The sequence below is a fragment of the Anolis sagrei genome, chromosome 1 (assembly GCF_037176765.1).
Source record: "Anolis sagrei isolate rAnoSag1 chromosome 1, rAnoSag1.mat, whole genome shotgun sequence".
NCBI classification, from domain to species: domain Eukaryota; kingdom Metazoa; phylum Chordata; class Lepidosauria; order Squamata; family Dactyloidae; genus Anolis; species Anolis sagrei.
The window spans coordinates 287,033,070-287,046,695 of record NC_090021.1 but is presented as its reverse complement, the minus strand read 5'-3'; the positions used below and the strand labels follow the sequence as shown (position 1 = coordinate 287,046,695).

At 40.1% G+C, this 13,626-nt stretch overlaps 1 protein-coding gene and 1 long non-coding RNA gene across 4 annotated transcripts in view; one reads left to right on the top strand and one right to left on the bottom strand.

Annotated features, from left to right (window-relative positions):
- Nucleotides 1-13,626, top strand: part of CAPN3 (calpain 3) — a 33,355-nt gene that overhangs the window by 1,494 nt on the left and 18,235 nt on the right. For all 3 annotated transcript variants that reach the window (XR_010908980.1, XM_060760939.2, XM_060760934.2), the window contains exons 2-10: nucleotides 2,178-2,247; nucleotides 2,480-2,598; nucleotides 3,640-3,773; nucleotides 4,337-4,505; nucleotides 7,406-7,534; nucleotides 7,648-7,731; nucleotides 9,192-9,277; nucleotides 10,531-10,608; nucleotides 11,887-12,047. Coding sequence is in view for 2 of the 3 variants with exons in the window: in XM_060760939.2 (XP_060616922.2) it covers nucleotides 2,178-2,247; nucleotides 2,480-2,598; nucleotides 3,640-3,773; nucleotides 4,337-4,505; nucleotides 7,406-7,534; nucleotides 7,648-7,731; nucleotides 9,192-9,277; nucleotides 10,531-10,608; nucleotides 11,887-12,047 (1,030 nt within the window). In the remaining variant the exon portion in view is untranslated. The remainder of the gene's footprint in view (nucleotides 1-2,177; nucleotides 2,248-2,479; nucleotides 2,599-3,639; nucleotides 3,774-4,336; nucleotides 4,506-7,405; nucleotides 7,535-7,647; nucleotides 7,732-9,191; nucleotides 9,278-10,530; nucleotides 10,609-11,886; nucleotides 12,048-13,626) is intronic.
- LOC137095821 (uncharacterized) lies at nucleotides 335-8,656 on the bottom strand. The gene is made up of 2 exons (XR_010908981.1): nucleotides 8,483-8,656; nucleotides 335-707 (listed from the first exon to the last, which is right to left on the bottom strand). It is a non-coding gene; the product is annotated as an uncharacterized lncRNA (long non-coding RNA).

Genomic DNA, 13,626 nt, shown 5'->3' with positions numbered 1-13,626 from the left:
AACTACTATTCCTAATGTTTGATTGGTTTATCCCCTCCTCTCTGGCTGTTTCATCAGGGGCAACAGTAGAGGGGCAAGCAAATGACAGAGAGAGGTTGGTTAGATTAAAACTTGGACCAGGTTGTAATTGACACAGTAAAGCCTTCACTAGCCAGTTTTCTCCTATCAACTCTAGGTTTTGAGATACAGAACATATGTCATATACCAATCTTCACTTGCTTGCTTATAGAAGCATTATAACCATATCTAAGAGCTGATACAGTCTATTCAATGCATTTTTCTGAATTTTCTGAATAACCCCATAGACAGGCATAAAGACCAAGACAACAATGAATAAAATGTTTTGTTGATCTGTGTTTCCATTTTAGAAGAGCATTAAACAAGATAAGAGAGGCTGCATCAGTTTGTTTACTCTTTTGATAGACCAGGGCAGTGCAACCACTTCATTTCAGTAGGTCTTTTGTTAATGTCCTCCCATGCTATTTTCACAAACAGGTTTGTGAACTGTGGACTGTACAGTATGGCTGTGAGGTGGATTTGTAATTTGTTGATAGACCAAACAAAATGTCCACATCAATGGTTGCTCTTCATCTCGAAGAGAAGTGCTTAGTGTCATAACCCAGAGTTGTATCCTGGTTCCAGTGTTGTTCGGCATCAATGACTTTCATAAAATGTATTGCAAGAGGGATAAATATCAGGTTCTACATCTAGGAAAGAAAAAGGAAATGACAAATATAGGATGGGTGACACTTGGCTTGAAAGGAGTACAAGTGAAACAGATATAGGAGTTTTAGCAGACCATAAGCAAAACTCAAGCCAACAATTCTAGATAGATTCAACAAGAGTATCGTGTCAGATCAAAAATATAATTGGTAGTACTAGTTTATTCTGTTTTCATCAAATTTCACCTGTACTACTGTGTCCACTTCAAGAGGGATACGGATTAAACATCTCCAGAGAAGGACAACTCAGATGATAAAAAAATAAGTAAACCAAGTTATATAATGGACTTAGGCAGTTGAGTCTGTTAAGTGTGGAGAAGACTGAGGGATGATAGGATATACATATTTAAATGTCTGAAGTAGTATCATGTAAAAATAGAGAAAGCTTATTTTCTGTTACTCCAGAGGCCAATTGATTCAAATCAGAAGAAAATAAAGTCTACCTAAACATTAGATAGAATAATAATAATAATAATAATAATACTTTATTTGTATCCAGCCCCATCTCTGGGGATTCGGAGCAGCTTACAACAAAATAACAATGCAAACTATAAACAAGCATTATTAAGAAATACAACAAAATTAACTGAAATCAACAAAAATAGTGACACAAAATAATATGAAATAAGCAACATGTTAAATTGACTTAGATAACCATAATTCATAACTAAAAGTAATCAGTGGTTATTTCATATAACTCAAAACATTCCAGTCACTGGTCTGGTCAAAAGAACAAAAATCCAATTAAAACTTAGTTCCATTTAAATTCTTCAACCACTGGATGTTGTGTCAAAGGCCTGTTTTAAAAGCCAGGTTTTCAACTCATTCTGAAAAGTTGAAAGTGCGGAACCTTACCTAATCTCCCTGGGGAGGGTGTTCCAGAGTTAGGGGCACAATTGCGAAGGCCCTCTTCCTTGTCCCCACCAACCGTGCTTGTGATGGCGGTGGGACCGTGAGAAGGGCCTCCCAGACAGATATTTATACTTAAACAGGTTCATAGGGAGAGATGTGGTCATGTAAATAGGCTGGACCTGAACCGTGTAGGGCTTTGTATTGGGGCTGGAAACATATAGGCAGCCAGTGGAGCTGCTTTAGTAGGCAGTGGTATGTTCCCTATAATTAGGTCCAGTCAACAACCTGGCTCTTTGTATTAGTTGCTGTTTCCGAGCCATCTTTAAAGGCAGCCCCATGTAGAGTGCACTGCAGTAATCAATTTGAGATGTAACCACTGTGGCCAGATCTGGCTTTTTGAGGTACAGGTACAGTTGGTACACAAGCTTTAATCATGCGAAGGCCCTCCTGGAAACCACCGACACCTGGACTTCCAGAGTCAGCACTGAATTCAAGAGGACCCCCAAACTGAGGACCTGTGAACTCTTTAAAATAAGTGAATTGTATTTATGTGAACTTAAGACACCATTTTTAGCCTGTCTAAAATGTATTTCTATTCTACAGGAAATTTGTGAGAATCCACGCTTCATAGTTGGTGGAGCCAACAGAACTGACATTTGTCAAGGGGAACTAGGTACCTAACCCTTCCTTCTCAGCTCTTTTGACTTTGTGATAACAAAACAATTTAAATTAACTTAATTTAATTCATCAGATGCCAATTTTATATCTGTAATCGTTCATATGCAGTGAGATACTGATTGATGGGGATGAGAGAGGATCTGGAGAAATATTTATTTTTGTATATATACTCTGCCTATAAGTAATTCTGACTTTTGCATTGTCCTGGTCGATTTGCTTCCTCTAAGGTGATTGCTGGTTCCTAGCTGCCATTGCTTGCCTAACCTTGAATGAAAAACTGCTCTTCCGGGTCATACCACACGATCAGACCTTCATAAAAGATTATGCTGGGATCTTTCATTTCCAGGTATTTAGTTGGATGTTCTTTCAGTATGTTCATTTTTGTTATTCAGGTATACTAAGCAATCCAGTGGAAGATAATTAATTAATTAATTAATTAATCAATGAAAAATCAAATTAATGTAAAGATAAAATAATAATAATAATAATAATAATAATAATAATGAACCTGTTTCCCACTCATAGCATATTTTAAACTATTGTCTGTTTAATATTTGTTCTGTGTATTTTAATATATATTTTGTAGAAATATGTTTCAATATGTATATTTCGTAGAATGTTTTTAGATAATTGTGTGTTTTTAACTGTGATGGCATACACGGAGCACACAACTCCCATGTTACACCAGCTCCACTGGCTGCCCGTTTGCTACGTGGCACAGTTTAAAGTGCTGGCTTTGGCCTATAAAGCCCTTAACGGCCCTGAACCAGCTTACCTGTTTGAGCGCATCTCCCTTTACGAACCACCGCAAAGACTAAGATCTTCTGGGGAGGTCCTGCTCTTGGTCTCTGCACCATCACAGGCGTGTTTGGCAGGGACGAGAGTCAGGGCCTTCTCAGTGATTGCCCCCCAAGCTATGGAACTCCCTTCCTGGTGAAATTAGATTAGCCCCCTCCCTTCTGACCTTCAGAAAGATGGTAAAGACCTAGCTGTGGGACCAAGCCTTTGGGGCAGTACAATGATGCAATAATAGGAAACCCACTCCACTGACCGGAGCCAGCATGGTATCTTGAGATGGTCTTAAACCACTGATTTTAAAGTAGACATGACCGATTTTAATGTTTGTGTATATTTGTAGTTATTTTATGTCCCGGCATGGAATGTTTGCCATTTGTATGTTGTGCTCCGCCCTGAGTCCCCTTCGAAGCAAGAAGGGAAGGATATACATGTTTCAAATAAATAGATTAAAATTTCCAGCAATGTTGTAACCTGACTCATTATTATTATTATTATTATTATTATTATTATTATTATTATATGAATCAGCTGTTGATCCGAATCCATTTCTAACTACAAATTTTCTCTCTTCTTTGGTTGAATCTTTTAGTTTTGGCGTTATGGAAGTTGGGTGGAAGTTATCATTGATGATCGATTACCAACATATGGCAAACAACTGGTCTTTACCAAATCCTCCCAGCAAAATGAATTCTGGAGTGCTTTACTGGAAAAAGCCTATGCAAAGTAAATACCTTTTCTGTACTTAGTGCTCCAATTTCTAATAAATTTGCATTTGCTCTTTCTGTTGAAGTAGACATATGTTCTCATAAAACAATAATATAATCCATAAATAGTTGTGGTGAAATTCACAAAAATAAATGATAGTGAAAATCCAGAGCCACACTACATGCAGATAATATTTGGTTAATTATTGTTGAGTTTATTGCAAAGCATATTGGTAACCAATTTTCCTGACCTGACCAGATTATATATTGAGAGTAGTGAGTTTCTCTGAAGGTTCCAGTGTCTAAATAAGTTCAAGAGATTTTCCGAATTCTGAACATTTGCACAGGCTGCAGGGTTAACAAGAAATCCATCATGCTAATACTTTGATCTGCTGCAGAAAACAACAGAATCGAATCCATAATATGTCCATAGTGCCATCATACCTACATTCTACTATTGACAAAGCTGAAATAATGGTTCCAAATCAACCAAATCAATCATTCGCGTTTGGAAATACATAGTCTGTACACAGAAAAGAATTAACAGAATGATCAGATTAACCTTTTCTTGTTCCTATTCAGGGTTCATGGGTCTTATGAGGCACTGAAAGGAGGCAACACCACCGAAGCCATGGAGGACTTCACCGGAGGTGTAACAGAGTTCTATGAGATAAAGGACGCTCCTAAAGATATCTATAAAATCATGAAGCATGCCGTTGAGAGAGGGTCACTCATGGCCTGCTCCATTGAGGTACACTTGCTGATCCATAACTGACTTTGAATAATCCCAGAGTTTTCTGAAGGTTAATATAACCTTATACTTAAACACAATGAGCATATAGCATTTCTCAGTTTCTCCCCTCCTAGATGCCACCATAAAGCTCTTTTAGTCTTCTTTGTTGATCTTTCTGGTGTCTCTAAACTAAATTGACCACTATTTCAATAAAGGCAGTTTTTCTCCTCTGGACTACTGAGCCAGCAGAATAGCAGGCTCCCTTCGGGCATTAAAAGAGAATTGTTATTAAAAAAAAAAAAACAGAGGACATGATGGAATAGTGGCTGCTGGGAAGCTTTTTGGTCAAACTGTATCTACTGAAAAATTAATTACTAAAAGCAAAAGCGTGCTTTTGGCATATATTTGTTGTTAGAGATGAGCATCATGGTCCTTTCAAAACATTTTTTCCCATACAAGATTGTTGTACTCAGTTCTTGTGGGTTTTTTCGGGCTATATGGCCATGTTCTAGAGGCATTTCTCCTGATGTTTCGCCTGCATCTATGGCAGGCTTCCTCAGAGGTCTGCTGGAGCTGGGAAAAAAGGGGTTTATATATCTGTGGACTGACCAGGGTGAGACAAAAGGCTTTTGTAAGTTGGGCTAGGTGTGAATCTTTTCAACTGACCACCTTGATTAGCATACAATGGGCTGACTGTGCCTGGAGCAAACTCTTAATGAAAGGTGCTTAGATGTCCCTGCCTGTTTTTCTCTCTGCTGTTTTAATTTTAGAATTTTTTAATACTGGTAGCCAGATTTTGTTCATTTTCATGGTTTCTTCCTTTCTGTTGAATTTGTCCACATGTTTGTGGATTTCAGTGGCTTCTCTGTGTAGTCTGACATGGTGGTTGTGAGAGTTGTCCAGCATTTTTGTGTTCTCAAATAAAATGCTGTGTCCAGGTTGGTTCATCAGGTGCTCTGCTATGGCTGATTTCTCTGGTTGGAGTAGTCTGCAGTGCCTTTCATGTTCCTGGATTCTTGTTTGGGCGCTGCGTTTGGTGGTCCCTATGTAGACTTGTCCACAGCTGCATGATATACGGTAGACTCCTGCAGAGGTGAGAGGATCCCTCTTGTCCTTTGCTGAACGTAGCATTTGTTGGATTTTCTTGGTGGGTTTGTAGATTGTTTGTATGTTGTGTTTCCTCATCAGCTTTCCTATGCGATCAGTGGTTCCCTTGATGTATGGCAGGAACACTTTTCCTCTGGGTGGATCTTCATCTTTACTCTTGTGGCTTGTTCTTGGTCTTTCAGCTCTTCTGCTGTCTGAGGTGGAATATCCATTGGCCTGTAGAGCCCAGTTGAGGTGGTTCAGTTCATCTTGGAGGAGGTGGGGTTCACAGATTCTTTTTGCACGGTCTGCCAAGGCTTTAATGGTGCTTCTTTTTTGACTTGGGTGATGGTTGGAGTTTTTATGTAGATATCTATCTGTGTGTGTGGGTTTTCTGTAAACGGTGTGACCCAATTGTTGATCTGGTTTACGGATGACTAGGACATCTAGAAAAGGCAGTCTTCCTTCATTTTCTTTTTCCATAGTGAACTGGATGTTAGGGTGGATGCTGTTAAGATGTTCCAGGAACCTGTTGAGTTCTTCTTCTCCATGGCTCCAAATGGTGAAAGTGTCATCCACATATCTGAACCATATAGTGGGCTTTTTGGTTGCTGTTTCAAGAGCTTGTTTTTCAAATTGTTCCATGTAGAAGTTAGCTATGACTGGGCTGAGAGGGCTCCCCATAGCTACTCCATCTTTCTGTTCGTAGAATTCATTGTCCCACTGAAAATAGCTGGTGGTGAGGCAATGGTGAAACAGCGCCGTGATGTCTTCTGGGAACCTCTGGTTGATGAGTGCCATGGTGTCTGCAACTGGGACCATGGTAAATAGAGACACCACATCGAAGCTGATCAGTATGTCATTTGTATTTAGCTTGAGATTGCTGATTTTTTCAATGAAGTGGGCTGAGTCCTTGATGTAGTGTGTTGTGAGCCCAATGTTGCTTTGTAACTGTGCAGCAAGAAATTTGGCTAAGTCATATGTGGGGGACCCAATGGCACTCACGATTGGTCTGAGTGGGGTGGAGTCCTTATGGATTTTGGGGAGTCCATAAAGCCTGGGTGGAAGGGCTTCCGATTTACATAGCTGCTGTCGTATGTCGAAGTTGACTGAGGAGTTTTTAATTAGAGTGTTGGTTTTTCTGGTTATTTTGGAAGTTGGGTCTTGCTTAAGTTTTCTGTATATAGTAGGGTCCAGGAGTTTTTTGTTGTAGTTCTGAACAGGTTAATTGGAGCAGTGCTTCTCGACCTTCCTAATGCCACGCCCCTTAATACAGTTCCTCATGTTGTGGTGACCCCCAACCATAAAAAAAATTCATTGCTATTTCATAGCTGTAATTTTGCTACTGTTATGAATTGTCATGTAAATACCTGATATGCAGAATGTATTTTCATTCACTGGACGAAATTTGGCACAAATACCCGATACGCCCAAATTTGAATACTGGGAGGGTGGCGGGGGATTGATTTTGTCATTTAGGAGTTGTAGCTCCTGGGATTTAAAGTTCACTTACAATCAAAGAGCCCCTTGAACCCCACCAACAATAGAATTGGGCCAAACTTCTTACACAGAATCCTTATGACCAACAAAAAATACTGGAGGGATGTGGGAAGAATTGACAGTGATTTAAGGGAGATGTAGTTCATCTACATCCAGAGAGAGCTGTGGACCCAAACAACAATAGATGCTGCTGGGACACTCTCAGTCCCAAATCGCATAGGAGCTTTCCCCCTCCTTGAAGGGACTCACATGTTTGAGCACACAAATAAGCTGGAGTTCAGCTAAATATTTTTTCATTCTTGCTCCCACTCACCATTGTTTTTCTGTTCCAGGACAATTCAGGAATGATTTATGGAACTCCCACAACAAATATTGGATTATTAATTAACCAGATGTTACATAATATGAATTTTAAAACAGAAAATGACTCAACCCCACCTATAGAGGAGGAGGTCTCCCAGGTTTGTATTCCTTCAGTGTTCAGACATTAAGAACTCACAAAAGCTTGCAAAGCAGTCCAAAATATAGAAGGGAAGAATATGTTGCCTTAATATGTTTTTTCTGTGTTTTACAGGCTATAGCTCCAGTAGTCTTTGAGAGACGAATGGCTAATGGATTGGTTCTAAGCCATGCCTATTCAGTGACAGGAATGCAGGAGGTGAATATTGAATTCAGTTTCTTAACTTTTGTTTCAGGTATTTTAATATGTGTATGTTTTAATATATGCTTTTTGCATTGTAATATGTGATTTTATAGATGGACTAGTTGTACCCGCCACACGTTACTGTGGCCAACCTTCCCTCCCTCTTTCTCACCTTCTTTCTTTCTCTCCTTCCTTCTCTACCTCTTTCCTTCCTTCCCCTCTCTTTTTCTTCCCCAATTTCTCTCCTTTTTTCCTTCTCTACCTCTTTCTCTCCTTCTTTCCTTCCTTCACTCCTTGCTTCAATACTTTTCTTCTCTCTTTCCTTCTTTCTCTCTTTCTCTCCTTCTTTCTTTCTCTCCTTCCTTCCCTCCTTCTTTACATCCATACCTGGTGGCGAATGAGGCTCCCCCCCCGCCCCCCCCCTCACTGGATCCACAATTTTGCCATCCGTTCCTAGCTCCTGCTCTGGCCAGAAGAGGGGGGATGGTTAATGGTGCTTCTCGCGTTGGCTGTGTCCTCGCGCAAGAGGGGACGGGGCCATAAAAAGAGTAGAAGGGGTCAATACCTCTTGTAGGTTTTCCAAGACATACTCAGTTCTTGCCTTTCAGTGTTCTATTCAGATAAGGGAATTACAGAGTTCCCTCGCTTATCGTGAGGGTTCCGTTCCAGGACCACCCGCAATCAGTGAAAATCCACAAAGTAGGGATGCCATATTAATTTTAATATTTATACATAATTTTATATATTTTAGATATTATTTTCTTACCCACGTTTACTTACCCGCCTCCCAGCCCATCCGAAGGGCGCCTGGCTGCCTCCTTGGTCTCTGCAAACCCCGGCAGAACTTCCAGAGCCATGCAGGCGGCAGCGGGCCAGGGAGGCAGTCCTTCCGCACCGCAACTCAGGCTGCTGCACTTCTGGGGTCTGTGGAGGCCAGAGAGGCAGGCCTTCCCCGCCACGCCTCAGGCCGCTGAACTTCCAGGGTCCTTGGCCTCCACTGGACGTAAATATTTTATAATTTATATTATTTTTTTTTAAAAAAAACGCGAAACAGCGAATCCATTAAAAGCGAACTGCGAAGTAGTGAGGGAAAACCGTAATGCTTTTTCAGAAGACTTAAGTTACACTCCCCCATGGATAAACCAACTCAGGTTTAGCAGCTTGATTTTTTGAATAAAATTTCTAAACTTACAGATGAATATATAAGGATAATTAAGAACCTACTTAAATATAAGCTCCTAGAGGATTCTGACCTTTGTCTTTGTACATAAACAAGGATCAAACCAAACAGTTGTGAAAGGAAAATAGTTATTAAGTGGAATCAGTGGGAGGTAGACAAATAGGGCACTTTGAGAACTCTATCTGGTTATGCTAAGGGAGCATACTAATAACTGGTTTATGATCGTGTCTATAAAGAGCTGTGTACTTTTTCATTTACCTAATTATAAAATTAATTATATATTTATAATTTTAAGGTAACATTTAAACGGGAGAAGGTAAAACTGATACGGTTAAGAAATCCTTGGGGACAAGTAGAATGGAATGGAGCTTGGAGTGATAGGTGAGTGGAAATGAAACAATCGTGAAAATCATACTGTTAAAGTAAAGAAAGGAATGTAATTCTGTTGAATAAACTCTGATTATTTAACAGAAGCCCCCGGTAGTGCAGCGGGTTAAACTGCTGAGCTGCTGGTGAACTTGCAGACCAAAATGTCAGTGGCTCGAATCCGGGGAGTGGGGTGAGCTCCTGCTGTTTGCCACAGCTTCTGCCACCCTAGCAGTTTGAAAACATGCAAATGTGAGTAGATCAATAGGTACTGCTCTGGTGGGAAGATAATGGCACTCCATGCAGTCATGCTGGCCACATGACCTTGGAGGTGTTTATGGACAAGACCAACTCTTTGGCTTAGAAATGGAGATGAGCACCAACCTGCAGAGTCAGACACAACTAGACTTAATGTCAGCGGAAAAACTTTACCTAACCTCTGATTCTTCAGAGATCTCCCCAGAAAAAGTAGTGTCTAGTGTCAAATTTAAAACCCAGTCGGTGTTTTGTTGGGTACTGTTTTTGAAGAATGTTTTCAGCAGATAGTTTCAATACCAACAACTAAACATTAGGATCCTTCTACACTGCTCTATAATCCATATTATCAAAGCAGATAATCCACATTATCTGCTTTGAACTGGATTATATGAGTCTACACTGCTATATAATCCAGTTCAAAGCAGATAATCTGGATTTTGTATGGCAGTGTAGAAGGGGCCTGGGAAGCATAGCTCAGTAAGGGGGTTTAGATTTTAGTCACTAGATTTCAACATGGGTTTTTTTTTCTAAAACCAGTAGCCCCTCCACATAGCCATAAATCCCAGAAAATCCTACAATATCTGCTTTGATCTGGGTTATCTGAGTCCACACTCAGATAATGTGGGATTTCCTGGGATATAGGACTGTGTGGAAGGACCCCGAGAGAACTCGAATCCATACTTTTACTGGAAGAGTTCTGATATTTTCAGACAAGGGAAGGGAAAGTGTGAAGCCTAAAGAACAGTTACTAGTGTTTCCTCATGTGGGTCATAGAGTGGATCAAAAACAGGTTAATCATTTGCAATACATTTCTGTCACTAATAATGTTATCCAGTAAATAAACAGAGTACATGTTAAAGTAAATAAAAATTAACAATTTAGTCATTGGACAACAAACTTTAAAATCAGAGACCATTAAACGTAAATGGTATGTATTAGTTTGAGAAGTGACACACTTCATTTATAAAACCAGCTATCCACTTAAAAGCTTCTTCTCAATTTCATTGCAGTTCAGATGAATGGAATGTTATCGATAATGCAGAGAAGTCCCGGCTGCAGCATAAAGTTTTAGAGGATGGAGAGTTCTGGTAATGACTTCCCTTTTGTCTGTTTTTTAAAATCTGCTCAGAAGATTCCTGCATCCAAGTTTTCATGTGCAGTAACACCCCCTGTATCCATGGGCAATACATTCCCAGCCAAACACAATGTAATTCCTTCACTCCTAGTCCAAGCATACCACAGAGTTGCACTGGAGGGCTTAAAGATTCCTACAGAGATATTTGCTAGATCCTCCAACATAACACTGTGGTAACTTCTAAGGGAAGTATACCGATGTGGTGAAGTGTGAATTTTAATCTACAGTTATGTATAATAATAGATAGGTGTTTAAAAGGGTAAATATTTAAACTAGCATATTTGGGGGGATGGTAGCCAGCTCAACTCACTTTGAGCTGAGTTGCCATGGAAAAAGGTGCGGAGCCAACTGCCACTTGGCAGGGCAGCCATTTTAAAACAGTTAGTCTGTAGTCAGCAAACTACAGGGAAGGCTGGTTCTGTTGTGTGTTGAGAACCAGTAAGGTAGTCTGTAGTCTAAGAACTACAGGGAAAGGCTGATTCTATTGTGTTAAGAATCAGAAAGGTTTTGGCTTTTAGCCTGTGTAGTTTAGATAGGTCGAGTTGACTTATTTATATTATTAGTCAGTGTATGAGTAGAAAGGGGGAGAGAACCCTAATAAGAATCTTTACTGCAACAGAAATAACATAAGGAAAGAAAAAGCTTGTACCTGAAATAATTTGTTAAAGAAAGAAACACATTTTAAAGGAAAATAAGTTTGAAACCTGTTTAGTGGAAGGAATAGTCCTCTTAAGAGTTGGTTTATGAAATGTTATAAATGTAACCTCTGAAGATATGTGCCTCTAAGAGTTAAGAAACATTGAAACCATAAGCTTCTTCTATACTTCAATAAAGCCAAGTCTCTGTTACAAATACTTTCAAGTTAAGCCACGCTACACATTGAAAAAAGGCCAAATCAACATTACAAGCTATTAGTTGTGTTATCAATTTAGTAAGTCCTTACAAAGTAGTGGCTCCTTTACAAATGGTTACAAATTGGTGGCATCGTTACAAACTGGGTGCCATCTTTACAAATTGGTGGCCTCTTTTACAACCGACTTAGCAAATTCCCAGAGAGACTATTTCTCCCCAGATGAGGGTGAGTTAACTCATGGGTATGGATGCTGTTGTTACAAGAGTCTCAGTGTATATCTCCTAAGAAACAAAATAAAACCTTTCCCAACTGCTGATAGTCACCCAAAACCAACCCTAACGTATCATCATGTTACCTCTTATTCCTAAATGCTTCTAGGATATCTTTGCAAGATTTCCTGAGATACTTCACAAAGCTTGAAATATGTAATATCACACCTGATGCTCTAGAGGGTGATAAGCTTCAGACATGGACAGTTTCTGTCACTGAAGGGCGATGGGTGCGAGGCTGCACAGCTGGAGGCTGCCGTAACTATCCAGGTAAGTCATCTATTAAGGACTTCATTGTCTGATTTAACAGTTAGGGTAGGTATCCTCAAACTGTGGCCCTCCAGCTGTTTGGACCTCCAACTCCCAGAATTCCTGACTATTGAACAAGTTGGATAGGACTTTTGGGAGTTGGAGTGGATCTATTCTAGAGACTGCACGGTTTAATGGTTTCATCTGCTATCAGATTAAACCATTCACTGTGTGCCATCATGCTGAGTGGTTTATTGGAATCTACAACATGTGTGCACAAAGCCACTGGCTATTATTACTCCCATTTGAGGACCCTTCCACACAGCCCTATATCCCAGAATATCAAGAAAGAAAATCCCCTATTATCTGCTTTGAACTTTGTTGTTTATTCGTTCAGTCGCTTCCAATTCTTCGTGACATCATGGACCAGCCCACGTCAGAGCTCCCTGTCAGCCGTCACCACCCCCAGCTCCTTCAAGGTCAATCCAGTCACTTCAAGGATGCCATTCATCCGTCTTGCCCTTGGTTGGCCCCTCTTCCTTTTTCCTTCCATCTTCTCCAGCATCATTGTCTTCTCTAAGCTTTCCTGTTTTCTCATAATGTGGCCAAAGTACTTCATCTTTGCCTCTACTATCCTTCCCTTCAATGAGCAGTCAGGTTTTATTTCTGAAAGTATGGACTGGTTGGATCTTCTCGCAGTCCAAGGCACTCTCAGAATTTTCCCCCAGCACCACAGTTCAAAAGCATCTATCTTCCTTCGCTCAGTCTTCTTTATGGTCCAGCTCTCACATCCGTAGGTTACTACAGGGAATACCATTGCTTTAACTATGCGGATCTTCGTTGCCAGTGTAATGCCTCTACTCTTCACTATTTTATCGAGATTGGACATTGCAGTGCTCCTTAGAAGTAAACATCTTCTGATTTCCTGGCTACAGTCTGCGTCTGCAGTAATCTTTGCACCTAAAAATGCAAAGTCTGTCCTGTCTCCACGTTTTCTCCTTCTATTTGCCAGTAATCAATCAGTATGGTTGCCAGAAACTTGGTTTTTTTTTTTTGCTTTGAATTGGAATTTATTTATTTATGTATTTATTTAATATATGGCAGTGTGGACTCAGATAACCCAGTTCAAAGCAGATATTGTGGGATTTTTGTGTGATATTCTGGGATATAGGACTGGGTGGAACAGCCCTGTGTGTGAGGCAGGTCAACAGTGAGGCAGATCAACGGTTGGGTTTGACCCTTTTCACCTGATCCCATCAGGTCTTGAAGAACTTAACAAAGTAGATGATAGACCAGGCATGGCAAACTTTGGCCCTCTAGGTGTTGTTGCATTTCAGGCCAGGAAAATATCTCTGTCCTTAACCACCACACTCCTGACCAAGTTAAATCAGCAAAGCAATTTATTGAAGATTATATAAAAAGCAGTTCAGCAAAAGTATAAAACTTGGAAGTTCATAAGCAAAAATAGTCCACAAAGTTCAAGGCACAAGAGTATCCAAGAATCCCAAAATAGCAGAACATCCAGCACAGGAAACCAGGAAATGTCTAATGAACCGGGGACCAAATGAAACCAGGCAGCATAGACTCCAATACAAGAATA